Here is a 27663-nt window from a genome sequence, read left to right as displayed (position 1 = left end):
CTGGTGCTTCCTGCTTCAGTTTTTGCTTATAAGCAGGAATCAGGAGGATAGAGTTATGGTCAGATTTGCCAAATGGAGGGCGAGGGAGAGCTTTGTATGCGTCTCTGTGTGTGGAGTAAAGGTGGTCTAGAGTTTTTTCCCCTCTGGTTGCACATTTAACATGCTGGTAGAAATGAGGTAGAACGGATTTAAGTTTCCCTGCATTAAAGTCCCCGGCTACTAGGAGCGCTGCATCTGGATGAGCGTTTTCCTGTTGATTAATGGCCTTGTACAACTCATTCAGTGCAATCTTAATGCCAGCATTGGTTTGTGGTGGTAAATAGACAGCTATGAAAAATATAGATGAAAACTCTCTTGGTAAATAGTGTGGTCTACAGCTTATCATAAGATACTCTACCTCAGGCGAGCAAAACCTTGAGACTTCCTTAGTATTTGATTTTGTGCACCAGCTGTTGTTTACAAATATACACAGACCGCCGCCCCTTGTCTTACCAGAGTCTGCCGTTCTGTCCTGCCGATGTAGCGTATAGCCTGCTAGCTGAATGTTGTCATTGTTGTCGTTCAGCCACGACTCCGTGAAACATAAGATATTACAGTTTTTAATGTCCCGTTGGTAGGATAACCGTAATCTTAAATCGTCCATTTTATTCTCAAAAGCTTGAACGTTGGCTAATAGGATTGATGGGAGAGGCAGTTTACTCGTTCGCCGTCGGATCCTTACAAGGCACCCGGATCTGCGTCCACGATATCTCCGTCTCTTCCTCACGCGAATGACGGGGATCTGGGCCTTGTTGGGTGTCTGTAGAATATCCTTCGCGAACGCCTCGTTGAAGAAAAAGTGTTCGTCCAATACGAGGTGAGTAATCGCTGTCCTGATATCCAGAAGCTCTCTTTGGTTATAAGAGACGATGGCAGAAACATTATGTACAAAATAAATTACAAATAACGCGGAAAAACACACATAATAGTACAATTGGTTAGAGGGCTGTAAAACGGCAGCCATCTTCTTCCGGCGCTGTGTGCATACACACACACACTGTGATATTGTTGTATGGCGGTATTAAACATTTTGTATTGTAGATAGGTAGTGGTGTAATAATGTTAAATGATGTACTGTTTTATATTTTGTTTTATAAGTAATGTAAGTGTTTTAATATGTTTGGACCCCAGGAAGAGTAGCTGCTGCCTTGGCAGCAGCTAATGGGGATCCATAATAAATACAATACAAATAAAAAATCCTAATTGCTAAGTTGCTACATGACCAAAAGTATGTGGACACTGATATGGAGTTGGTCCTCCCCTTTGCTGCTATAACAGCTTCCACTCTTTTGGAAAGGCTTTCCACTAGATGTTGGAACATTGCTGCAGGGACTTGCTTCCATTCAGCCATGAGCATTAGTGAGGTGGGGCACTGATGTTGGGCAATTAGGCCTGGCTCGCAGTCGGCGTTCCAATTCATCACAAAGGTGTTCGATGGGGTTGAGGTCCATGTTCCCTCTAAGCTGTGCGCGTGCGTGACTGCGCACCTCCTCCAGGACTGCCGCGCAGAAGAAATGCCAAGCTGCGCAGAGGCTCAAGAGACTGAACTTCACTGAGTTCACCCCATTAGCTTACACTATATAGCCAGAGCGCAACAGAGTAGAATTCGGGCAGGTAGCCCACAAGGGGTCTTTCAATCACCTGCGAGTGAATGAATGCACTTTTCAGATTAGTTCAGAGCTGTGCGTGTGAACATTTGTTGATATTCTTTGCTAGTTAGCGAGTTATTAGCACAGTTATAGATACGTATAGGTCAGCAATGGGGAGTTACTGCTTCCTTCAAGAGCACAAAACGTGTAGGCTACATTTCAAGATGTCTTTGAAAAGCGAGTCATGTAAACAGCTTATGTCTTAATTAAAGAGGCAGTGTTGTATTTTGAGACAGTCTTGAATATGCAAATAATTCAAGGGTGTCTAATTCTCTGTATTGTAATAATAATATTTAATTGTATTTTGTAAAGTGGTTTCTTGCATCATACAACACAATACAATGCAATTTACAGTCACCTTTTTGGCCCATGGTGTTACAGACTAAGTACAAAATCATAAATTAATGTCTTGACCTTAAAAAGAAAGTCTCATGCAATGTAGGCCTGTATTGAACACCACATATAGGCTACAACATAGAAATCAAAAGCTATTTCCACGTGAAAATGTTATGGGATTTGCTCCATTGGTTCTGTTGGTAGGCCTACATTATGCTCAAATAGCCACAATAGGCTATTGGCTACTGTATAAAACTCTAAGGTTACAGCCTCAGTGTTCACTGTAAATGCGAGCCGGAAGTTGCACAGAATTCTCACAAAGTTCAAGTTTGGTCAGTGCCCAACATTTTTTTAGGGAACATCGGTTGAGGTCAGGGCTCTGTGCAGGCCAGTCAAGTTCTTCCACACTGATCTCGACAAACCATTTCTTTACAGACCTCGCTTTGTGCACAGGGGCATTGTCATGCTGAAACAGGAAAGGGCCTTCCCCAAACTGTTGCCACAAAATTGGAAGCACAGAATCGTCTAGATTGTCATTGTATGCTGTAGCGTTAAGATTTCCCTTCACCGGAACTAAGGGGTCTAGCCCGAACGATGAAAAACAGCCCCAGACCATTATTCCACCTCCACCAAACCTTACAGTTGGCACTATGCATTGAGGAAGGTAGCGTTCTCCTGGCATCCGCCAAACCCAGATTCGTCCGCCGGACTGCCAGATGGTAAAAAATAGCCGAATCCACTAATTTGAAGGGGTGTCCACATACCTTTGTATATATAGTGTATATACAGCACCAGTCAAAAGTTTGGACACACTTACTCATTCCAGGGTTTTTCTTTATTTTTACAATTTTCTACATTGTAGAATAATAGTGAGGACATCAAAACTATGAAATAACACATATGGAATCATCTAGTAACCAAAAAAGTGTTAAACAAATAATATATATATGTTATATTTGAGATTCTTCAAATAGCCACCTTTTGCCTTGAAGACAGCTGTGCACACTCTTGGCATTCTCTCAACCAGCTTCATGAGGTAGTCACCTGGAATGCTTTTCCAACAGTCTTGATGGAGTTCCCACATATGCTTAGCACTTGTTGGCTGCTTTTCCTTCACTCTGCGGTCCAACTCATCCCAAACCATCTCAATTGGGTTGAGGTCGGGTGATTGTGGAGGCCAGGTCATCTGATGCAGCACTCCATCACTCTCCTTCTGGGGCTCCACGCAAGATCTCACCCCGTGGGGTCAAAATGATCACAAGAACGGTGAGCAAAAATCCCAGAACCACACGGGGGGACCTAGTGAATGACCTGCAGAGAGCTGGGACCAAAGTAACAAAGCCTACCATCAGTAACACACTACGCCGCCAGGGACTCAAATCCTGCAGTGCGAGACGTGTGCCCCTGCTTAAGCCAGTACATGTCCAGGCCCGTCTGAAGTTTGCTAGAGTGCATTTGGATGATCCAGAAGAGGATTGGGAGAATGTCATATGGCCAGATGAAACCAAAATAGAACTTTTTGGTAAGAACTCAACTCGTCGTGTTTGGAGGACAAAGAATGCTGAGTTGCATCCAAAGAACACCATACCTACTGTGAAGCATGGGGGTGGAAACATCATGCTTTGGGGCTGTTTTTCTGCAAAGGGACCAGGACGACTGATCCGTGTAAAGGAAAGAATGAATGGGGCCATGTATCGTGAGATTTTGAGTGAAAACCTCCTTCCATCAGCAAGGGCATTGAAGATGAAACGTGGCTGGGTCTTTCAGCATGACAGTGATCCCAAACACACCGCCCGGGCAATGAAGGAGTGGCTTCGTAAGAAGCATTTCAAGGTCCTGGAGTGGCCTAGCCAGTCTCCAGATCTCAACCCCATAGAAAATCTTTGGAGGGAGTTGAAAGTCCGTGTTGCCCAGCGACAGCCCCAAAACATCACTGCTCTAGAGGAGATCTGCATGGAGGAATGGGCCAAAATACCAGCAACAGTGTGTGAAAACCTTGTGAAGATTTACAGAAAACGTTTGACCTGTGTCATTGCCAACAAAGGGTATATAACAAATTATTGAGAAACTTTTGTTATTGACCAAATACTTATTTTCCACCATAATTTGCAAATAAATTCATTAAAAATCCTACAATGTGATTTTCTGGAGAAAAAAATTCTCAATTTGTCTGTCATAGTTGACGTGTACCTATGATGAAAATTACAGGCCTCTCTCATCTTTTTAAGTGGGAGAACTTGCACAATTGGTGGCTGACTAAATACTTTTTTTCCCCACTGTAGGTACAGCAAATCCCCTTATTGTATGTGACACCTTTAAATGTGCCTTTAGAGGCCATGCAATTCAGTACTCATCTCGAAAACAAAAGCAATTTAGGTCAAAAGAGTTTATACTAACAAAGGAAATAGAAAGTCTAACAGAACAGATAGATGGCAATAAAAACTGTAACAGAATAAATTACAGGAAAAACAAAAATAAATGGAGAAACTTATTCAAGAAAGATCAAGTGTAATATATTATAAAAAATAAAGCAAACTGAATGGAATATGGGGAAAAATGCACCAAATTATTTTTTTATCTTCAACATAGGAATGCTACCAAAAATAATTTAATGAAACTGGTTACAATTGACAGAGTAACCCATGATTCACCAAATGATATTTTGAAGGAGGAAACAAAGTACTTTAAGCATATGTTTTCGTTTCAGTCGCCTCCATCTCCTCTAACTGAAGCTAATTGTAGATCTTTTTTTTCTATTGATAATGTAAAATTAACAGCCATACAGAAAGACTCATGTGAAGGTGAAATTACAGAGGAGGAACTTCTAGATGCAATTAAAGACTTTAAGTCCGGGAAAACTCCAGGGTTGGATGGCATACCAGTCGAGGTATACCAAACCTTTTTTGATATACTAAGAGGACCGTTATTAGCATGTTTTAACTACTCCTATGTAAATGGTAGATTATCTGACACTCAAGAAGAAGGTCTGATCTCATTATTACTGAAACAGGATACAAGTGGAAAATATAAAGATCCAGTCCATTAAAAAAATTGGAGGTCCCTTACACTTCAGTGTTGTGATGCAACAATTCTAGCAAAATGTATAGCGCATAGAATTAAAAAGGTATTGTCGGATATTATTCATTCTAATCAGACAGGTTTTTTACATGGAAGATACAGTGGGGAAAAAAAGTATTTAGTCAGCCACCAATTGTGCAAGTTCTCCCACTTAAAAAGATGAGAGAGGCCTGTAATTTTCATCATAGGTACACGTCAACTATGACAGACAAAATGAGAAAAAAAAAATCCAGAAAATCACATTGTATGATTTTTAATGAATTTATTTGCAAATTATGGTGGAAAATAAGTATTTGGTCAATAACAAAAGTTTCTCAATACTTTGTTATATACCCTTTGTTGGCAATGACACAGGTCAAAGCGTTTTATGTAAGTCTTCACAAGGTTTTCACACACTGTTGCTGGTATTTTGGCCCATTCCTCCATGCAGATCTCCTCTAGAGCAGTGATGTTTTGGGGCTGTCGCTGGGCAACACAGACTTTCAACTCCCTCCAAAGATTTTCTATGGGGTTGAGATCTGGAGACTGGCTAGGCCACTCCAGGACCTTGAAATGCTTCTTACGAAGCCACTCCTTCGTTGCCGGGCGGTGTGTTTGGGATCATTGTCATGCTGAAAGACCCAGCCACGTTTCATCTTCAATGCCCTTGCTGATGGAAGGAGGTTTTCACTCAAAATCTCACGATACATGGCCCCATTCATTCTTTCCTTTACACGGATCAGTCGTCCTGGTCCCTTTGCAGAAAAAACAGCCTCAAAGCATGATGTTTCCACCCCCATGCTTCACAGTAGGTATGGTGTTCTTTGGATGCAACTCAGCATTCTTTGTCCTCCAAACACGACGAGTTGAGTTTTTACCAAAAAGTTCTATTTTGGTTTCATCTGACCATATGACATTCTCCCAATCCTCTTCTGGATCATCCAAATGCACTCTAGCAAACTTCAGACGGGCCTGGACATGTACTGGCTTAAGCAGGGGGACACGTCTGTCACTGCAGGATTTGAGTCCCTGGCGGCGTAGTGTGTTACTGATGGTAGGCTTTGTTACTTTGGTCCCAGCTCTCTGCAGGTCATTCACTAGGTCCCCCCGTGTGGTTCTGGGATTTTTGCTCACCGTTCTTGTGATCATTTTGACCCCACGGGGTGAGATCTTGCGTGGAGCCCCAGATCGAGGGAGATTATCAGTGGTCTTGTATGTCTTCCATTTCCTAATAATTGCTCCCACAGTTGATTTCTTCAAACCAAGCTGCTTACCTATTGCAGATTCAGTCTTCCCAGCCTGGTGCAGGTCTACAATTTTGTTTCTGGTGTCCTTTGACAGCTCTTTGGTCTTGGCCATAGTGGAGTTTGGAGTGTGACTGTTTGAGGTTGTGGACAGGTGTCTTTTATACTGATAACAAGTTAAAACAGGTGCCATTAATACAGGTAACGAGTGGAGGACAGAGGAGCCTCTTAAAGAAGAAGTTACAGGTCTGTGAGAGCCAGAAATCTTGCTTGTTTGTAGGTGACCAAATACTTATTTTCCACCATAATTTGCAAATAAATTCATAAAAAATCCTACAATGTGATTTTCTGGATTTTCTTTTCTCAATTTGTTTGTCATAGTTGACGTGTACCTATGATGAAAATTACAGGCCTCTCTCATCTTTTTAAGTTGGAGAACTTGCACAATTGGTGGCTGACTAAATACTTTTTTTCCCCACTGTACATTGGAGATAATATCAGGCAAGTATTGGAAACAATGGAACACTATTGAAAATCTGGGAAACCAGGCCTGCTATTCATAGCAGACTTCGAAAAGGCATTTGATAAAGTACGACTGGGGTATATATATAAATGCCTGGAGCATTTCAATTTTGGAGAATCTCTTTATAAAATGGGTCAAAATCATGTATAGTAACCCTAGGTGTAAAATAGTAAATAATGGCTATTTCTCAGAAAGTGTTAAACTGTTAAGAGGAGTGAAACAAGGTTGTCCACTATCGGCATATCTATTTATTGTGGCCATCGAGATGTTAGCTATTAAAATCAGATCCAACAATAATATCCGGGGATTAGAAATCCAGGGCTTAAAAACAAAGGTGTCATTGTACGCTGATGATTCATGTTTTCTTTTAAATACACAACTAGAATCCCTCCACAGCCTCATCGAGGATCTAGATACATTTTCTAACCTCTCTGGATTACAACCAAATTATGACAAATGTACTATATTACATATTGGATCACTAAAAAATAAAAAATTTACATTACCATGTAGTTTACCAATAAAATGGTCTGATGGTGATGTGGATATACTCGGAATACATATCCCAAAGGAAATAAATGATCTCACTTCAATACATTTTTTAATAGAAAGTTAGCAAAAATAGATAAGATCTTGCTACCATGGAAAGGGAAATACCTTTCATTTTGTGGAAAAATCACCCTGATTAACTCTTTAGTATTATCCCAGTGTACCTATTTGTTTATGGTCTTGCCTACGCCTAGCGAACAGTTTTTTAAAAATTATATGAGAAAGAAATATTCCATTTTATTTGGAACGGCAAGCCAGACAAAATTAAACGGGCCTATTTATATAATGAATATGAATTCAGAGGACAGAAATGATTAAATATTAAAGCATTAGACCTATCACTAAAAGCTTCAGTCATACAATAGTTATACTTAAATCCGAACTGGTTCTCTAGCAAATTAGTAAGATTGTCTCACCCAATGTTCAAGAATGGCCTTTTTCCCTTTATTCAGATTACAACCACTCACTTTCAGTTATTTGAAAAGGAGATCATCTCCCAAATATCACTATTTCTAAAACAAGCCATAGAAAGTTGGTTGCAATTTCAATTTAATCCTCCAGAAACGACAGAACAAATAATGCAACAAATATTGTGGTTAAACTCAAATATACTAATTGACCAAAAACTTGTTTTTTTGACAAAATGTTTAAAAAAGGTATAATCTTCGTAAATGATATTATCGGTAGGACTGGTGGAGTTATGTCGCACATGCAGCTAACAAAAACATATGCAAATGTCTGCTCTACCCAAAATTACAACCAAATAATTGCAGCCTTACCGCAAAAATGGAAGAGGAAAGTGGAAGGGGGAGAAAGTAAGGAACTTGTCTGTCGGCCTTGCATTAAAGAATATAATTGGTTAAGGAAAACTGTGATAAATAAAAAAGTATATCAGTTTCATTTAAGGACCAAAGGATTGACAGCCGTCCCATATAGATTGCAAAATAATTGGGAAGAGATTTTTGACGTACCGATCCCATGGCATAGTGTTTATGAACTGATACGCAAAACGACACCGGATTCAAAACTTAGAATCTTTCAATTTTAAATTATTATATAAAATTCTTGCTACCAATATAATGTTATTTATATGAGGGATACAATCTTCCCAGCTCTGCAGATTTTGCTGCGAAGAGACAGAATCATTAGATCATTTGTTTTGGTACTGTCCATTTGTAGCTTGTTTTTGGACACAGGTCCAGGAATGGATAAAGGATTGCAATATTTACCTGGAGCTAACCTTGCAGATAGCATTACTGGGTGATCTGAAAAGTCATAGTCAATCGATCAATAACATAATAATACTTTTAGCAAAAATGTTTATTTTCAATGCACAATCTGTAGAAACAATGAGAATAGAAAGGTTCAGAACTTTTGTAAGACATCACAGTACAGTTGAAATATATATGGCAAATAGAAATCCTATATGGATGGTGTTAAAAGATAGATGGGAGGTGTTGAATGGAATTGAAGGATGGGACTAATAACAACTAACAACAAATAATAACAAGATAACTAATAATGTAAGCATACTGTGTCCATAATAAGTATATACAGTGGGGAAAAAAAGTATTTAGTCAGCCACCAATTGTGCAAGTTCTCCCACTTAAAAAGATGAGAGAGGCCTGTAATTTTCATCATAGGTACACGTCAACTATGACAGACAAAATGAGGAAAAAAAATCCAGAAAATCACATTGTAGGATTTTTAATGAATTTATTTGCAAATTATGGTGGAAAATAAGTATTTGGTCACCTACAAACAAGCAAGATTTCTGGCTCTCACAGACCTGTAACTTCTTCTTTAAGAGGCTCCTCTGTCCTCCACTCGTTACCTGTATTAATGGCACCTGTTTGAACTTGTTATCAGTATAAAAGACACCTGTCCACAACCTCAAACAGTCACACTCCAAACTCCACTATGGCCAAGACCAAAGAGCTGTCAAAGGACACCAGAAACAAAATTGTAGACCTGCACCAGGCTGGGAAGACTGAATCTGCAATAGGTAAGCAGCTTGGTTTGAAGAAATCAACTGTGGGAGCAATTATTAGGAAATGGAAGACATACAAGACCACTGATAATCTCCCTCGATCTGGGGCTCCACGGAAGATCTCACCCTGTGGGGTCAAAATGATCACAAGAACGGTGAGCAAAAATCCCAGAACCACACGGGGGGACCTAGTGAATGACCTGCAGAGAGCTGGGACCAAAGTAACAAAGCCTACCATCAGTAACACACTACGCTGCCAGGGACTCAAATCCTGCAGTACAGACGTGTCCCCCTGCTTAAGCCAGTACATGTCCAGGCCCGTCTGAAGTTTGCTAGAGTGCATTTGGATGATCCAGAAGAGGATTGGGAGAATGTCAGATGAAACCAAAATATAACTTTTTGGTAAAAACTCAACTCGTCGTGTTTGGAGGACAAAGAATGCTGAATTGCATCCAAAGAACACCATACCTACTGTGAAGCATGGGGGTGGAAACATCATGCTTTGGGGCTGTTTTCTGCAAAGGGACCAGGACGACTGATCCGTGTAAAGGAAAGAATGAATGGGGCCATGTATCATGAGATTTTGAGTGAAAACCTCCTTCCATCAGCAAGGGCATTGAAGATGAAACGTGGCTGGGTCTTTCAGCATGACAATGATCCCAAACACACCGCCCGGGCAACAAGGAGTGGCTTCGTAAGAAGCATTTCAAGGTCCTGGAGTGGCCTAGCCAGTCTCCAGATCTCAACCCCATAGAAAATCTTTGGCGGGAGTTGAAAGTCCGTATTGCCCAGCGACAGCCCCAAAACATCACTGCTCTAGAGGAGATCTGCATGGAGGAATGGGCCAAAATACCAGCAACAGTGTGTGAAAACCTTGTGAAGACTTACAGAAAACGTTTGACCTGTGCCATTGCCAACAAAGGGTATATAACAAAGTATTAAGAAACTTTTGTTATTGACCAAATACTTATTTTCCACCATAATTTGCAAATAAATTCATTAAAAATCCTACAATGTGATTTTCTGGATTTTTTTTCCTCATTTTCTCTGTCATAGTTGACGTGTACCTATGATGAAAATTACAGGCCTCTCTCATCTTTTTAAGTGGGAGAACTTGCACAATTGGTGGCTGACTAAATACTTTTTTCCCCACTGTAGATAGTAGGTATAAACTGGAAGTAGAGGCCTAAGCATTGTTGTTCACTAGTTTACTCCAAGTAGGTAAAGGGTGGTGGGGTTGGAAAGTAATAAAGGGGAATATATACAGTGGGGAGAACAAGTATTTGATACACTGCCGATTTTGCAGGTTTTCCTACTTACAAAGCATGTAGAGGTCTGTAATTTTTATCATAGGTACACTTCAACTGTGAGAGACGGAATCTAAAACAAAAACCCAGAAAATCACATTGTATGATTTTTAAGTAATTAATTTGCATTTTATTGCATGACATAAGTATTTGATCACCTACCAACCAGTAAGAATTCCTCTTCTCACAGACCTGTTTAGTTTTTGTTTAAGAAGCCCTCCTGTTCTCCACTCATTACCTGTATTAACTGCACCTGTTTGAACTCGTTACCTGTATAAAAGACACCTGTCCCCCTGCTCAAGCCAGCGCATGTCCAGGCCCGTCTGAAGTTTGCCAATGACCATCTGGATGATCCAGAGGAGGAATGGGAGAAGGTCATGTGGTCTGATGAGACAAAAATAGAGCTTTTTGGTCTAAACTCCACTCCACTAAACAGGTCTGTGAGAGCCGGAATTCTTACTGGTTGGTAGGTGATCAAATACTTATGTCATGCAATAAAATGCAAATTAATTACTTAAAAATCATACAATGTGATTTTCTGGGTTTTTGTTTTAGATTCCGTCTCTCACAGTTGAAGTGTACCTATGATAAAAATTACAGACCTCTACATGCTTTGTAAGTAGGAAAACCTGCAAAATCGGCAGTGTATCAAATACTTGTTCTCCCCACTGTATATATTCCCCTTTATTACTTTCCAACCCCACCACCCTTTACCTACTTGGAGTAAACTAGTGAACAACAATGCTTAGGCCTCTACTTCCAGTTTATACCTACTATCTACAGTGGGGAAAAAAGTATTTAGTCAGCCACCAATTGTGCAAGTTCTCCCACTTAAAAAGATGAGAGAGGCCTGTAATTTTCATCATAGGTACACGTCAACTATGACAGACAAAATGAGAAAAATAAATCCAGAAAATCACATTGTAGGATTCTTAATGAATTTATTTGCAAATTATGGTGGAAAATAAGTATTTGGCCAATAACAAAAGTTTCTCAATACTTTGTTATATACCCTTTGTTGGCAATGACACAGGTCAAACGTTTTCTGTAAGTCTTCACAAGGTTTTCACACACTGTTGCTGGTATTTTGGCCCATTCCTCCATGCAGATCTCCTCTAGAGCAGTGATGTTTTGGGGGCTGTCGCTGGGCAACACGGACTTTCAACTCCTCCAAAGATTTTCTATGGGGTTGAGATCTGGAGACTGGCTAGCCACTCCAGGACCTTGAACTGCTTCTTACGAAGCCACTCCTTGGTGCCCGGCGGGTGTGTTTGGGATCATTGTCATGCTGAAAGACCCAGCCACGTTTCATCTTCAATGCCCTTGCTGATGGAAGGAGGTTTTCACTCAAAATCTCACGATACATGGCCCCATTCATTCTTTCCTTTACACGGATCAGTCGTCCTGGTCCCTTTGCAGAAAAACAGCCCCAAAGCATGATGTTTCCACCCCCATGCTTCACAGTAGGTATGGTGTTCTTTGGATGCAACTCAGCATTCTTTGTCCTCCAAACACGACTTAGTTTAGTTTTTACCAAAAAGTTCTATTTTGGTTTCATCTGACCATATGACATTCTCCCAATCCTCTTCTGGATCATCCAAATGCACTCTAGCAAACTTCAGACGGGCCTGGACATGTACTGGCTTAAGCAGGGGGACACGTCTGTCACTGCAGGATTTGAGTCCCTGGCGGCGTAGTGTGTTACTGATGGTAGGCTTTGTTACTTTGGTCCCAGCTCTCTGCAGGTCATTGACTAGGTCCCCCCATGTGGTTCTGGGATTTTTGCTCACCGTTCTTGTGATCATTTTGACCCCACTGGGTGAGATCTTGCGTGGAGCCCCAGATCGAGGGAGATTATCAGTGGTCTTGTATGTCTTCCATTTCCTAATAATTGCTCCCACAGTTGATTTCTTCAAACCAAGCTGCTTACCTATTGCAGATTCAGTCTTCCCAGCCTGGTGCAGGTCTACAATTTTGTTTCTGGTGTCCTTTGACAGCTCTTTGGTCTTGGCCATAGTGGAGTTTGGAGTGTGCTGTTTGAGGTTGTGGACAGGTGTCTTTTATACTGATAACAAGTTCAAACAGGTGCCATTAATACAGGTAACGAGTGGAGGACAGAGGAGCCTCTTAAAGAAGAAGTTACAGGTCTGTGAGAGCCAGAAATCTTGCTTGTTTGTAGGTGACCAAATACTTATTTTCCACCATAATTTGCAAATAAATTCATTAAAAATTCTTACAATGTGATTTTCTGGATTTTTTTTCTCAATTTGTCTGTCATAGTTGACGTGTACCTATGATGAAAATTACAGGCCTCTCTCATCTTTTTAAGTGGGAGAACTTGCACAATTGGTGGCTGACTAAATACTTTTTTCCCCACTGTAGATAGTAGGTATAAACTGGAAGTAGAGGCCTAAGCATTGTTGTTCACTAGTTTACTCCAAGTAGGTAAAGGGTGGTGGGGTTGGAAAGTAATAAAGGGGAATATATACAGTGGGGAGAACAAGTATTTGATACACTGCCGATTTTGCAGGTTTTCCTACTTACAAAGCATGTAGAGGTCTGTAATTTTTATCATAGGTACACTTCAACTGTGAGAGACGGAATCTAAAACAAAAATCCAGAAAATCACATTGTATGATTTTTAAGTAATTCATTTGCATTTTATTGCATGACATAAGTATTTGATCACCTACCAACCAGTAAGAATTCCTCTTCTCACAGACCTGTTTAGTTTTTGTTTAAGAAGCCCTCCTGTTCTCCACTCATTACCTGTATTAACTGCACCTGTTTGAACTCGTTACCTGTATAAAAGACACCTGTCCCCCTGCTCAAGCCAGCGCATGTCCAGGCCCGTCTGAAGTTTGCCAATGACCATCTGGATGATCCAGAGGAGGAATGGGAGAAGGTCATGTGGTCTGATGAGACAAAAATAGAGCTTTTTGGTCTAAACTCCACTCCACTAAACAGGTCTGTGAGAGCCGGAATTCTTACTGGTTGGTAGGTGATCAAATACTTATGTCATGCAATAAAATGCAAATTAATTACTTAAAAATCATACAATGTGATTTTCTGGGTTTTTGTTTTAGATTCCGTCTCTCACAGTTGAAGTGTACCTATGATAAAAATTCCAGACCTCTACATGCTTTGTAAGTAGGAAAACCTGCAAAATCGGCAGTGTATCAAATACTTGTTCTCCCCACTGTGTATCTCCATGGTAATAGGCCGGACAAAGGCTGTTGTACTCATTAATCTGACTGTTGGCCTGGCTGTTACATTGTTGTTTCCCATGATAAACACAAGATGGATTTGAATGGGTCTCACTCATCATTGTTTCAGTATAACATTGGGGGGCTTTTCTATTATCCCTTATCTCAGGCAGTGCCTGATAGGATTGGGATGGGTTCTTTCCCATGACACTGCACCAGGTGTGTGTGCCTTTGTGAGAGATCTCACCTAGATTGCTCCATTGAGTGAATGTGCCCTCAAAGTTAGAATGTCTGCCAGTAGTATTGAAGCATAATCACTTATTAAAACTGCAGTTTGGGAACGGCCACCCTGGAAGTGATTGGGAAAGAGTAGAGTTTTATGGTTGGGTCGTTCTCTCGCCTCTGGCGGGAAACATGATCTAGTGCTCAGACTCACTTTGTGTGTGTGTGAGAGAGATTAGGGAACACATGACTGGAATGAATGGAGTTCAAGTCTGATTGGCCCAGTGTATCTTAGTCCATGCCGCTCTGTCATTGCTCGTCCATATGTATATATTCTTAATTCCATTCCTTACTTAGATTTGTGTGTATTGGGTATATGTTGTGAAATTGTTAGATATTACTTGTTAGATAATACTGCACTGTCGGAGCTAGAAGCACAAGCATTTCGCTACACCCGCAATAACATCTGCTAAACACATGTATGTGACAAATAACATTTGATTTGATTTTTTATTTGAATAGCACTGGCTCTACACACAGTGCTAAATCACACACATTATAGCATTTTTCTGACACTCATTGTGCAGAGCTATGGATTTCAACCCCAGCGATCAGTTTGAAACTATTTGAAAAATATAAAATGTCTAGAGAAATCAGGTCAATATGCTTGCAATAACAATTTTTTTCCAGGTGTGTGCACATTTTTGTGTTTAGGTAGGGCAGGGGTGTCAAACTAATTTTGCCCTGGGGGTCCGTTCGGTCTTCACCATGGTCTGGACCCCAGTAGGGCCACACTGAAAATGTGTTATATTTCCTCGCCATCAAAATGTGCAAATAATGGTCCTCTATCCATCGTTTTTGGAATTTCGGATGATTCCTTACTGTCTAGCTTTCGTTTTGATGATTGTTAGCGAGTTGGACACATTGAAGAGACTGTCAGGGAAGATACATTATAATGTCTACACAGTTTCGATTTGGTTTTAGTCATTTGGAGGAAAGAAATCTACAAAAAATGCATTGTTTTTTTTTACTAAGACATCATGGCGTGCCATATTAAATCGTCTCGTGTGCGTGCGTGCATAGTCCAAATCCTTGGTTTCATCCAAATAATCTCCTTTCTTCCAAAGTATGGATTTGAAAGGAAATTAATGGTAAATGGAAACTCCCTCTTGGCCTACACCAATACAATGCTTTTAAATGTGTAGGGAGTAGTGAACGAGTGCACACTTCAGGAGGAAGGAGAGATTATTGGGACGCAACCCTGATTTTGTGTGTGTGGTCTCTCCTCAGACACGACAGAATGACATCCAGGAAGAAAGTGCTCCTGAAAGTCATCATCCTTGGGGATTCTGGGTAAGTCACCGAATATTTGTGTTCTCTTCCTGTTTGACCACAGTGTTTCGTCTTCCACTTTGATCAGAGACTGCTGTTTGGGTATTCCAGATTCATTAGAAACTACAGTCTACCACAGTCTTCCTGTACAACCAGACTGCTGTTGGTTGGTTGTCCCACACATTTACAGGTAACTGCTTAAATAAAGGAAACACTCGAGTAAATGAGGGGTACAAAGTATATTGAAAGCAGGTGCTTCCACACAGGTGTGGTTCCTGAGTTAATTAAGCAATTAAAACATCCCGTCATGCTTATGTATACTGGTCATGTATACAAATGCCCAGTTGCCCATTATTTTGGCTACCATGGCTAGAAGAAGAGATCTCAGTGACTTTGAAAGCGGGGTCTCAAAGGAGCATAGGGGGTTTAAAGGGTGTGTGTGTGTGTGTGTGTGTGTGTGTGTGTGTCTCTGTCTCAGTCACCAGATCCCAACCCAATTGAACACTTATGGGACATTCTGGAGCGGCGCCTGAGACCGCATTTTCCACCACCATCAACAAAACACCAAATTATGGAATTTCTTGTGGAAGAATGGTGTCGCATCCCTCCAATTGAGTTCCAGACACTTGTAGAATATATGCCCAGGTGCGTTGAAGCTTTTCTGGTGCCTCATGGTGGCCGAACGCCCTATTAAGACCCTTTATTTTGCTGTTTCCTTTATTTTGGCAGTTACCTGTATGTCTCCATTTGATTTATGACAGTGTACTTTCTATTTCACTTTCCCTCCACTCCCCTCTCACACTGTGTAATCTGATGCTGCTCTATTCTCATTGTGTCACTGCATGCTCAGCACTGCAGAGGAGAACTAGAGAGCGTGAGTGTCCACAGTATTGCATCAGAGCACCTCTGATGGGGTTTTAATGGTATCTGATCTCTCATACATCATCAGAGTTCGCAGCTGAACATTGTATGCTGGAAAACACTCGGTTTGTTATTTTTGATTAAAACAATAACGCTATTCATAAATACGAATACAGAACTTGTTTTTGCTTGGATTCCACAACGCGGTTAGCTTTTAACATCTAGGACCGCTATTTCTTGTCCCGGAATCCCGCTTAAGAGACAGGTTGAAGCCTGCTTGACAGAGAGGCTAAGCTGCTAGCCATCAAGCTAACAAAGTTGGTACCACATGTGTTTTGCAATGGAGCCCTCTTTGTCTGGAGAACTAAATGAACGGTTCCAGCGCTGTAGGAGCTGTATCTATTACGCTTCGCTTCGGGACAAACCAGATCACTTGGAGTTCCAATGCGGCAATTGTTTACTTGCCCAGGATTATAGGCTTGAGGTGGCCAGCCTACGTAAGAAACTGGGGAAAACGCAGAGTGGAATGTTTACATTTTCTACGCCGGTGGCTGGACGGCGTTCGCGCTTGTTGGATGCATCTCCGCTTTGTCGTTTGTCATTATCCAACTGGCCGGTGTTGCCTGGAGCGCCCCCATCTGATAGCGCCGTCGAAGGAGCACAGCATGAGGAGAAAGGCAATCAACGATGGTCGCATGTTACGAGCCGTGGAAGGCGAAGACAGCGACCTCCCGCAAAGCAAGCCCAGCTCAGCTAATCCCTACCATTGTGACGCAGAGTTGTCAAAATGCTTCAGAAAATGTACATTACACCAGGGGCGTCGGTAGACACAATATAAGTAACCTAATTTATGTCCCTCTAACTGCCCTGAATGCCTCTGCTGATCCTACAGCTATTGTATGCAGCAATCATGTGCCAAAGAACCAGATTTATATTGTTAGCACTGAGCCTGTGTGCCCTAGGAGGAAGTACACTGTGTGCAGCTCACGCTGCACTAACATAAAGAACATGAGCACATCTACTGCTGCTAAGCTTCCCAGTAAAGCAATAAAAACAAGTAAGCATCGCAGAAGAAAAGTGCTCAAAATAGCCCACATTAACATATGTAGCTTAAGAAACAAGGTTCATGAAATCAATAACAGATTACATTCATATTCTGACTATCTCTGAAACTCACTTAGATAATACATTTGATGATACAGTGTTAGCAATACAAGGTTATAACATTTACAGAAAATATAGAAATGCCAATGGTGGAGGTGTTGCTGTTTATTTTCAGAAACACGTTCCTGTGAAGATTAGAGAGGATCTCATGTTAAATACTGTTTAAGTAATATGGCTACAGGTTCATCTGCCTCACCTAAAGCCCATTCTGGTGGGAAGCTGCTATAGACCACCAAGTGCTAACAGTCAGTATCTGGATAATGTGTGAAATGCTTGATAATGTACAGTTGAAGTCGGAAGCTTACATACACCTTAGCCAAATACATTTAAACTCAGTTTTTTCCACAATTCCTGACATTTAATCCTAGTAAAAATTCCCTGTCTGAGGTCAGTTAGGATCACCACTTTATTTTAAGAATGTGAAATGTCAGAATAATAGTAGAGAGAATTATTTATTTCAGCTTTTTATTTATTTAATCACATTCCCAGTGGGTCAGAAGTTTACATACACTCAATTAGTATTTGGTAGCATTGCCTTTAAATTGTTTAACTTGGGTCAAACATTTCGGGTAGCCTTCCACAAGCTTCACACAATAAGTTGGTTGAATTTTGGCCCATTCCTCCTGACAGCGCTGGTGTAACTGAGTCAGGTTTGTAAGTCTCCTTGCTCGCACACGCTTTTTCAGTTCTGCTCACACATTTTCTATAGGATTGAGGTCAGGGCTTTGTGATGGCCACTCCCAATACCTTGACTTTGTAGTCCTTAAGCCATTTTGCCCCAACTTTGGAAGTATGCTTGGGGTCATTGTCCATTTGGAAGACCCATTTGCGACCAAGCTTTAACTTCCTGACTGATGTCTTGAGATGTTGCTTCAATATATCCACATCATTTTTCTTCCTCATGATGCCATCTATTTTGCACCAGTCCCTCCTGCAGCAAAGCACCCCCACAGCATGATGCTGCCACCCCCGGGCTTCACGGTTGGGATGGTGTTATTTGGCTTGCAAGCCACCCCCCTTTTCCTCCAAACATGACGATGGTCATTATGGCCAAACAGTTCTATTTTTTTTTCATCAGACCAGAGGACATTTCTCCAAAAAGTACGATCTTTGTCCCCATGTGCAGTTGCAAACCATAGTCTGGCTTTTTTATGGCGGTTTTGGAGCAGTGGCTTCTTCCTTGCTGAGCGGCCTTTCAGGTTATATCGATATAGGACTCGTTTTACTGTGGATATAGATACTTTTGTACCCGTTTCCTCCAGAATGGATTGATTTGCACTTTTCGCACCAAAGTACGTTCATCTCTAGGAGACAGAACGCGTCTCCTTCCTGAGCGGTATGATGGCTGCATGGTCCCATGGTGTTTATACTTGCATACTATTGTTTGTACAGATTAACGTGGTACCTTCAGGCGTTTGAAAATTGCTCCCAAGGATGAACCAGACTTGTGGCAATAAGTGCATCGATGACGTCGTCCCTACAGTGACCGTACGTACATACCCCAACCAGAAACCATGGATTACAGGCAACATCTGCACTGAGCTAAAGGGTAGAGCTGGCGCTTTCAAGGAGCGGGACTCTAACCCAGACGCTTATAAGAAATCCCGCTATGCCCTCCGACGAACCATCAAGCAGGCAAAGAGTCAATACAGGACTAAGATTGAATCGTACTACACCGGCTCTGATGCTCGTCGGATGTGGCAGGGCTTGAAAACTATTACAGACTACAAAGGGAAGCACAGCCGTGAGCTGCCCAGTGACACAAGCCTACCAGACGAGCTAAACCACTTCTATGCTCGCTTTGAGGCAAGCAACACTGAAGCATGCATGAGAGCACCAGCTGTTCCGGATGACTATGTGATCACGCTCTCCGTAGCCGATGTGAGTAAGACTTTTAAGCAGGTCAACATTCACAAGGCCGCAGGGCCAGACGGATTACCAGGATGTGTACTCCGAGCATGTGCTGACCAACTGGCAAGTGTCTTCACTGACATTTTCAACATGTCCCTGACTTAGTCTGTAATACCAACATGTTTCAAGAAGACAACCATAGTCCCCGTGCCCAAGGACACTAAGATAACCTGCCTAAATGACTACCGACCCGTAGCACTGACATCTGTAGCCATGAAGTGCTTTGAAAGGCTGGTCATGGCTCATATCAACACCATTATCCCAGAAACCCTAGACCCACTCCAAATTGCATACCGCCCCAACAGATCCACAGATGATGTAATCTCTATTGCACTCCACACTGCCCTTTCCAACCTGGACAAGAGGAACACCTACGTGAGAATGCTATTCATTGACTACAGCTAAGCGTTCAACACCATAGTGCCCTCAAAACTCATCACTAAGCTAAGGATCCTGGGACTAAACACCTCCCTCTTTGCAACTGGATCCTGGACTTCCTGACGGGCCACCCCCAGGTGGTAAGGGTAGGTAACAACACATCTGCCCCGCTGATCCTCAACACGGGGGCCCCTCAGGGGTGCGTGCTCAGTCCCCTCCTGTACTCCCTGTTCACCCATGACTGCATGGCCAGGCATGACTCCAACACCATCATTAAGTTTGCTGACGACACAACAGTGGTAGGCCTGATAACCGACAACGATGAGACAGCCTATAGGGAGGAGGTCAGAGACCTGGCCGTGTGGTGCCAGGATAACAACCTCTCCCTCAACGTGACCAAGACAAAGGAGATGATTGTGGACTACAGGAACAAAAAGAGGACTGAGCACGCCCCTGTTCTCATTGACGGGGCTGTAGTGGAACAGGTTGAGAGCTTCAGGTTCCTTGGTGTCCACATCACCAACAAACTATCATGGTCCAAACACACCAAGACAGTCGTGAAGAGGGCACGACAAAGCCTATTCCCCCTCAGGAGACTGAAAAGATTTGGCATGAGTCCTCAGATCCTCAAAAAGTTATACAGCTGCACCATCGAGAGCATCCTGACTGGTTGCATCACCGCCTGGTATGGCAACTGCTCGGCCTCCGACCGCAAGGCACTACAGAGGGTAGTGCGTACGGCCCAGTACATCACTGGGGCCAGGACCTCTATACCAGGCTGTGTCAGAGGAAGGCCCTCAAAATTGTCAAACTCCAGCCACCATAGACTGTTCTCTCTGCTACCGCACGGCAAGCGGTACCGGAGCGCCAAGTCTAGGTCCAAAAGGCTTCTCAACAGCTTCTACCCCCAAGCTATAAGACTCCTGAACAGCTAATCATGGCTACCCAGACTATTTGCACTGCCCCCCCCACCCCATCTTTTTACGCTGCTGCTACTCTGTTAATTATTCATGCATAGTCACTTTAACTCTACCCACATGTACATATTACCTCAACTACCTCAACTAGCCGGTGCCCCCGCAAATTGACTCTGCACCGGTACTGTTATTTTATTTTACTTCTGTTCTTTGTTTCTCAACACTTTTTTGTTGTTGTTTTTTTATTTTACTTTTTTATTAAAAAATAAATGCATTGTTGGTTAAGGGCTGTAAGTAAGCAGTTCACGGTAATGTCTACACCTGTTGTATTCGGCGCATGTGGCAAATAAAAATTGATTTGATTTACAAAAAAGAATTGGATTTCTTTTGATTTTCCCATGATGTCAAGCAAAGAGGCAGTGAGTTTGAAGGTAGGCCTTGAAATACATCCACAGGTACACCTCCAATTGACTCAAATGATGTCAATTAGCCTATCAGAAGCTTCTAAAGCCATGACATCATTTTCTGGAATTTTCCAAGCTGTTTAAAGGCACGGTCAACTTAGTGGATGTTAACTTCTGACCCACTGGAATTGTGATACAGTGAATTATAAGTGAAATAATCTGTCTGTAAACAATTGTTGGAAAAATTACTTGTGTCATGCACAAAGTAGATGTCCTAACCGACTTGCCAAAACTATAGTTTGTTAACAAGAAATGTGTGGAGTGGTTGAAAAACTAGTTTTAATGACCTAAGTGTATGTAAACCTCCGACTTCAACTGTATGTGATATCAATAGAGAGGTTTACTTTCTGGGTGATTTTAAATATTGACTGGCTTTCATCAGGCTGCCCACTCAAGAGAAAGCTTCAAACTGTAACCAGTGCCTGCAACCTGGTTCAGGTTATCAGTCAACCTACCAGGGTAGTTACAAACAGTACAGGAATTAAATAATCAACATGTATTGATCATATCTTTACTAATTCTGCAGAGATTTGTTTGAAAGCAGTATCCAAATCCATTGGATGTAGTGATCACAATATAGTAGCCATATCTAGGAAAACCAAAGTTCCAAAGGCTGGGCCTAATATTGTGTATAAGTCATACAATTAGTTTTGTAGTGATTCCTATATTGTTGATGTAAAGAATATATGTTGGTCCGTGGTGTGTAATGAGAAGCAAACAGACACTGCACTTGACACATTTATGAAATTGTTTATTCAAGTTACTAATAAGCATGCACCCATTAAGAAAATGACTGTAAAAACTGTTAAATCCCAGTGGATTGATGAGGAATTGAAAAATTGTATGGTTGAGAGGGATGAGGCAAAGGGAATGGCAAATAAGTCTGGCTGCACAACAGATTGGCAAACATATTGCAAATTGAGAAATCATGTGACTAAACTGAATAAAAAGAAGAAGAAACTACACTATGAAACAAAGATAAATGACATAAAGAATGATAGTAAAAAGCATTCGAGCACCATAAATGACATTTTGGGGAAAAAAGGCAAACTCAGCTCCATCATTCATTGAATCAGATGGCTCATTCATCACAAAACCAACTGATATTGCCAACTACTTTAATTATGTTTTCATTGGCAAGATTAGCAAACTTAGGCATGACATGCCAGCAACAATTGCTTACACTACACATCGAAGTATATCTGACCAAATTATGAAAGACAAGCATTGTAATTTTGAATTCCGTAAAGTGAGTGTGGAAGAGGTGAAAAAGGTATTGTTGTCTATCAACAATGACAAGCCACCGGGGTCTGACAACTTGGATGGAAAATTACTGATGATAATAGCGGACGATATTGCCACTCCTATTTGCCATATTTTCAATTTAAGCCTAATAGGCTTGGAGGGAAGCAAAAGTCATTCCGCTACCTAAGAATAGTAAAGCCCCCTTTACTGGCTCAATTAGCTGACCAATTAGCCTGTTACCAACCCTTAGTAAACTTTTGGAAAAAATTGTGTTTGACCAGATACAATGCTATTTTACAGTAAACAAATTGACAACAAACTTTCAGCATGCTTATAGAGAAGGACATTCAACAAGCACAGCACTAACACAAATGACTGATGATTGACTGAGAGAAATTGATAATAAAAAGATTGTGGGGGCTGTTTTGTTAGACTTCAGTGTGGCTTTTGACATTATCGATCATAGTCTGCTGCTGGAAAAACGTATGTGTTATGGCTTTACTCCACCTGCTATATTGTGGATACAGAGTTACCTGTCTAACAGAACACAGAGGGTGTTCTTTAATGGAAGCCTCTCCAACATCATCCAGGTAGAATCAGGAATTCCCCAGGGCAGCTGTCTAGGCCCATTACTTTTTTCAATCTTTACTAATGACATGCCACTGGCTTTGAGTAAAGCCAGAGTGTCTATGTATGCGGATGAGTCAACACTATACATGTCAGCAACTACAGCAACTGAAATGACTGCAACACTTAACAAAGAGTTGCAGTTAGTTTCAGAGTGGGTGGCAAGGAATAAGTTAGTCCTAAATATTTCTAAAACTATAAAAGCATTGTATTTGGGACAAATCATTCACTAAACCCTAAACCTCAACTAAATCTTGTAATAAATAATGTGGAAATTGAGCAAGTTGAGGTGACTAAACTGCTTGGAGTAACCTTGGATTGTAAACTGTCATGGTCAAATCATATTGATACAACAGTAGCTAAGATGGGGTGAAGTATGTCCATAATAAAGCACTGCTCTACCTTCTTAACAGCACTATCAACAAGGCAGCTCCTACAGGCCCTAGTTTTGTCAAACCTGGACGACTGTTCAGTCGTGTGGCCAGGTGCCACAGAAAAGGACTTAGGAAAATTGCAGTTGGCTCAAAACAGGGCAGCACGGCTGGCCCTTGGATGTACACAGAGAGCTAATATTAATAATATGCATGTCAATCTCTCCTGGCTCAAAGTGGAGGAGAGATTGACTTCATCACTACTTGTATTTATGAGAGGTATTGACATGTTGAATGAACCAAGCTGTCTGTTTGAACTACTGGCGCACAGCTCGGTCACCCATGCATGCCCCACAAGACATACCACCAGAGGTCTCTTCACAGTCCCCAAGTCCAGAACAGACTATGGGAGGCGCACAGTACTACATAGAGCCATGACTACATGGAACTCTATTCCACATCAGGTAACTGATGCAAGTAGTAAAATTAGATTAAAAAATAAAAACAGATTAAAAAACACCTTATGGAACAGCGGGACTGTGAAGCAACACAAACATAGGTGCAGACACATGCATACACACGATAACATACGCACTATACACACACGTACACATGGATTTTTGTACTGTAGATATGTGGTAGTGGTGTAGTAGGGGCCTGAGGGCACACAGTGTGTTGTGAAATCTGTGAATGTATTGTCATGTTTTTAAAAGGCAGCAGCTAATGTGGATCCGTAATAAATACAAATACATTGAGTTTGGCTCATGAGCCATCGGCCATAGTTCCTCTTTCACCATTAGGACTGAATGGAATAATGCAGTCATGTCGAATACCAGCTATTAATCTATCTTTAACACCTTTCTCTCCCCTGTTTGTTGTCCACCTCCCTTTCTCTCCCTTCATATCTCTCTCCTTCTCAGTGTTGGGAAGACCTCCCTGATGAACCAGTATGTGAATAGGAAGTTCAGTAACCAGTACAAAGCCACAATAGGAGCTGATTTCCTGACCAAGGAGGTGATGGTGGACGATCGGCTCGTCACAATGCAGGTACAGCAACATGGCCACAGCACCACCATCACAGCAACAATATCCAATAATAAAGATGGTGCCGATAGACATGGCCACCTTGTTTCAGGCTGCTAAACAACTTTGCAGTACTTAAAAAAAAAAAAAAAATATTTCTCACGTTATTAGCCCAAAACGTTCTTTGCATTATTACATACAGCTGGAAATAACTTTTGGATATCAGAGAGGCAGTAACTCACCAGCATTTCGACTTTCCTGAATTGGATCCTTTGTTCGTACCTTCCAAGGGGATGTTGTACCCATTGTGACGATTAAAACCTATCCAAACCAAAAACCGTGGATAGGTGGCAGTATTCTCGATAACTGAAAGCGCATACGCATTTAACTACGGCAAGGTGACTGGGAATATGATCGAATACAAACAGTCCAGTTATGCCCTCTGTAAGGCAATCAAACAAGCAAAACGTCAGTACAGAAAGAAAGTGGAGTATAAGTTCAACAGCTCAGACACGAGACATACAGTGCCTTGCAAAAGTATTCATCCCCCTTGGCGTTTTTCCTATTTTGTTGCATTACAACCTGTAATTTAAATGGATTTTTATTTGGATTTCATGTAATGGACATACACAAAATAGTCCAAATTGGTGAAGTGAAATTAAAAAAATAACTTGTTTCAAAAAATTCTAACCAATAAATAACGGAAAAGTGGTGCGTGCATATGTATTCACCCCCTTTGCTATGAAGCCCCTAAATAAGATCTGGTGCAACCAATTACCTTCAGAAGTCACATAATTAGTTAAATAAAGTCCACCTGTGTGCAATCTAAGTGTCACATGATCTCAGTATATATATATATACACCTGTTCTGAAAGGCCCCAGAGTCTGCAACACCACTAAGCAAGGGGCACCACCAAGCAAGCGGCACCATGAAGACTAAGGAGCTCTCCAAACAGGTCAGGGACCAAGTTGTGGAGAAGTACAGATCAGGGTTGGGTTATAAAAAAATATCAGAAACTTTGAACATCTCACGGAGCACCATTAAATTATTATAAAAAAATTGAAATAATATGGCACCACAACAAACCTGCCAAGAGAGGGCCGCCCACCAAAACTCACGGACCAGGCAAGGAGGGTATTAATCAGAGAGGCAACAAAGAGACCAAAGATAACCGTGAAGGAGCTGCAAAGCTCCACAGCGGAGATTGGAGTGTCTGTCCATAGGACCACTTTAAGCTGTACACTCCACAGAGCTGGGCTTTACGGAAGAGTGGCCAGAAAAAAGCCTTTGCTTTAAGAAAAAAATAAGCAAACACTTTTGGTGTTCACCAAAAGGCATGTGGGAGACTCCCCAAACATATGGAAGAAGGTACTCTGGTCAGATGAGACTAAAATTGAGAAATCAAGGAAAACGCTATGTCTGGCGTAAACCCAAAACCTCTCATCACACCGAGAACACCATCCCCACAGTGAAGCATGGTGGTGGTGGCAGCATCATGCTGTGGGGATGTTTTTCATTGTCAGGGACTGGGAAACTGGTCAGAATTGAAGGAATGATTGATGGCGCTAAATACAGGGAAATTCTTGAGGGAAACCTGTTTCAGTCTTCCAGAGATTTGAGACTGGGACAGAGGTTCACCTTCCAGCAGGACAATGACCCTAAGCATAATGCTAAAGCAACACTTGAGTGGTTTAAGGGGAAACATTTAAATGTCTTGGGTGGCCTAGTCAAAGCCCAGACCTCAATCCAATTGAGAATCTGTGGGATGACTTAAAGATTGCTGTACACCAGCGGAACCCATCCAACTTGAAGGAGCTGGAGCAGTTTTGCCTTGAAGAATGGGCAAAAATCCCAGTGGCTAGATGTGCCAAGCTTATAGAGACTTGCAGCTGTAATTGCTGCAAAAGGTGGCTCTACAAAGTATTGACTTTGGGTGGGGGTGGGGGTGGGGGGGAATAGTTGTGCACGCTCAAGTTTTCTGTTTTTTTGTCTTATTTCTTGTTTGTTTCACAATAAAAAATATTTTGCATCTTCAAAGTGGTAGGCATGTTGTGTAAATCAAACCATAATACATACAAACCAAAAATCAATTTTAATTCCAGGTTGTAAGGCAACAAAATAGGAAAAATGCCAAGGGGGGTGAATACTTTCGCAAGCCACTGTACAGTGGGGGAAAAAAGTATTTAGTCAGCCACCAATTGTGCAAGTTCTCCCACTTAAAAAGATGAGAGAGGCCTGTAATTTTCATCATAGGTACACGTCAACTATGACAGACAAATTGAGAAAAAAAATCCAGAAAATCACATTGTAGGATCTTAAATGAATTTATTTGCAAATTATGGTGGAAAATAAGTATTTGGTCACCTACAAACAAGCAAGATTTCTGGCTCTCACAGACCTGTAACTTCTTCTTTAAGAGGCTCCTCTGTCCTCCAGTCGTTACCTGTATTAATGGCACCTGTTTGAACTTGTTATCAGTATAAAATACACCTGTCCACAACCTCAAACAGTCACACTCCAAACTCCACTATGGCCAAGACCAAAGAGCTGTCAAAGGACACCAGAAACAAAATTGTAGACCTGCGCCAGGCTGGGAAGACTGAATCTGCAATAGGTAAGCAGCTTGGTTTGAAGAAATCAACTGTGGGAGCAATTATTAGGAAATGGAAGACATACAAGACCACTGATAATCTCCCTCGATCTGGGGCTCCACGCAAGATCTCACCCCGTGGGGTCAAAATGATCACAAGAATGGTGAGCAAAAATCCCAGAACCACACGGGGGGACCTAGTGAATGACCTGCAGAGAGCTGGGACCAAAGTAACAAAGCCTACCATCAGTAACACACTACGCCGCCAGGGACTCAAATCCTGCAATGCCAGACGTGTCCCCGTGCTTAAGCCAGTACATGTCCAGGCCCGTCTGAAGTTTGCTAGAGTACATCCAGAAGAGGATTGGGAGAATGTCATATGGTCAGATGAAACCAAAATAGAACTTTTTGGTAAAAACTCCTCAACTCGTCGTGTTTGGAGGACAAAGAATGCTGAGTTGCATCCAAAGAACACCATACCTACTGTGAAGCATGGGGGTGGAAACATCATGCTTTGGGGCTGTTTTTCTGCAAAGGGACCAGGACGACTGATCCGTGTAAAGGAAAGAATGAATGGGGCCATGTATCGTGAGATTTTGAGTGAAAACCTCCTTCCATCAGCAAGGGCATTGAAGATGAAACGTGGCTGGGTCTTTC

At 41.7% G+C, this 27663-nt stretch overlaps 1 protein-coding gene across 2 annotated transcripts in view; it reads left to right on the top strand.

Annotated features, from left to right (window-relative positions):
* LOC121577595 (ras-related protein rab7-like) overlaps window positions 1–27663 on the top strand; it is a 45865-nt gene that overhangs the window by 7287 nt on the left and 10915 nt on the right. For both annotated transcript variants that reach the window (XM_041891326.2, XM_041891327.2), the window contains 2 exons: window positions 15413–15475; window positions 24313–24439. In XM_041891326.2, the coding sequence (XP_041747260.1) occupies window positions 15423–15475; window positions 24313–24439 (180 nt within the window). In that variant the 5' untranslated portion in view covers window positions 15413–15422. The remainder of the gene's footprint in view (window positions 1–15412; window positions 15476–24312; window positions 24440–27663) is intronic.

This window comes from Coregonus clupeaformis, chromosome 12, assembly GCF_020615455.1.
Source record: "Coregonus clupeaformis isolate EN_2021a chromosome 12, ASM2061545v1, whole genome shotgun sequence".
NCBI lineage: Eukaryota > Metazoa > Chordata > Actinopteri > Salmoniformes > Salmonidae > Coregonus > Coregonus clupeaformis.
The sequence above is the reverse complement of the archived record's forward strand: the minus strand, read 5'-3'. Positions and strand labels throughout refer to the sequence as shown.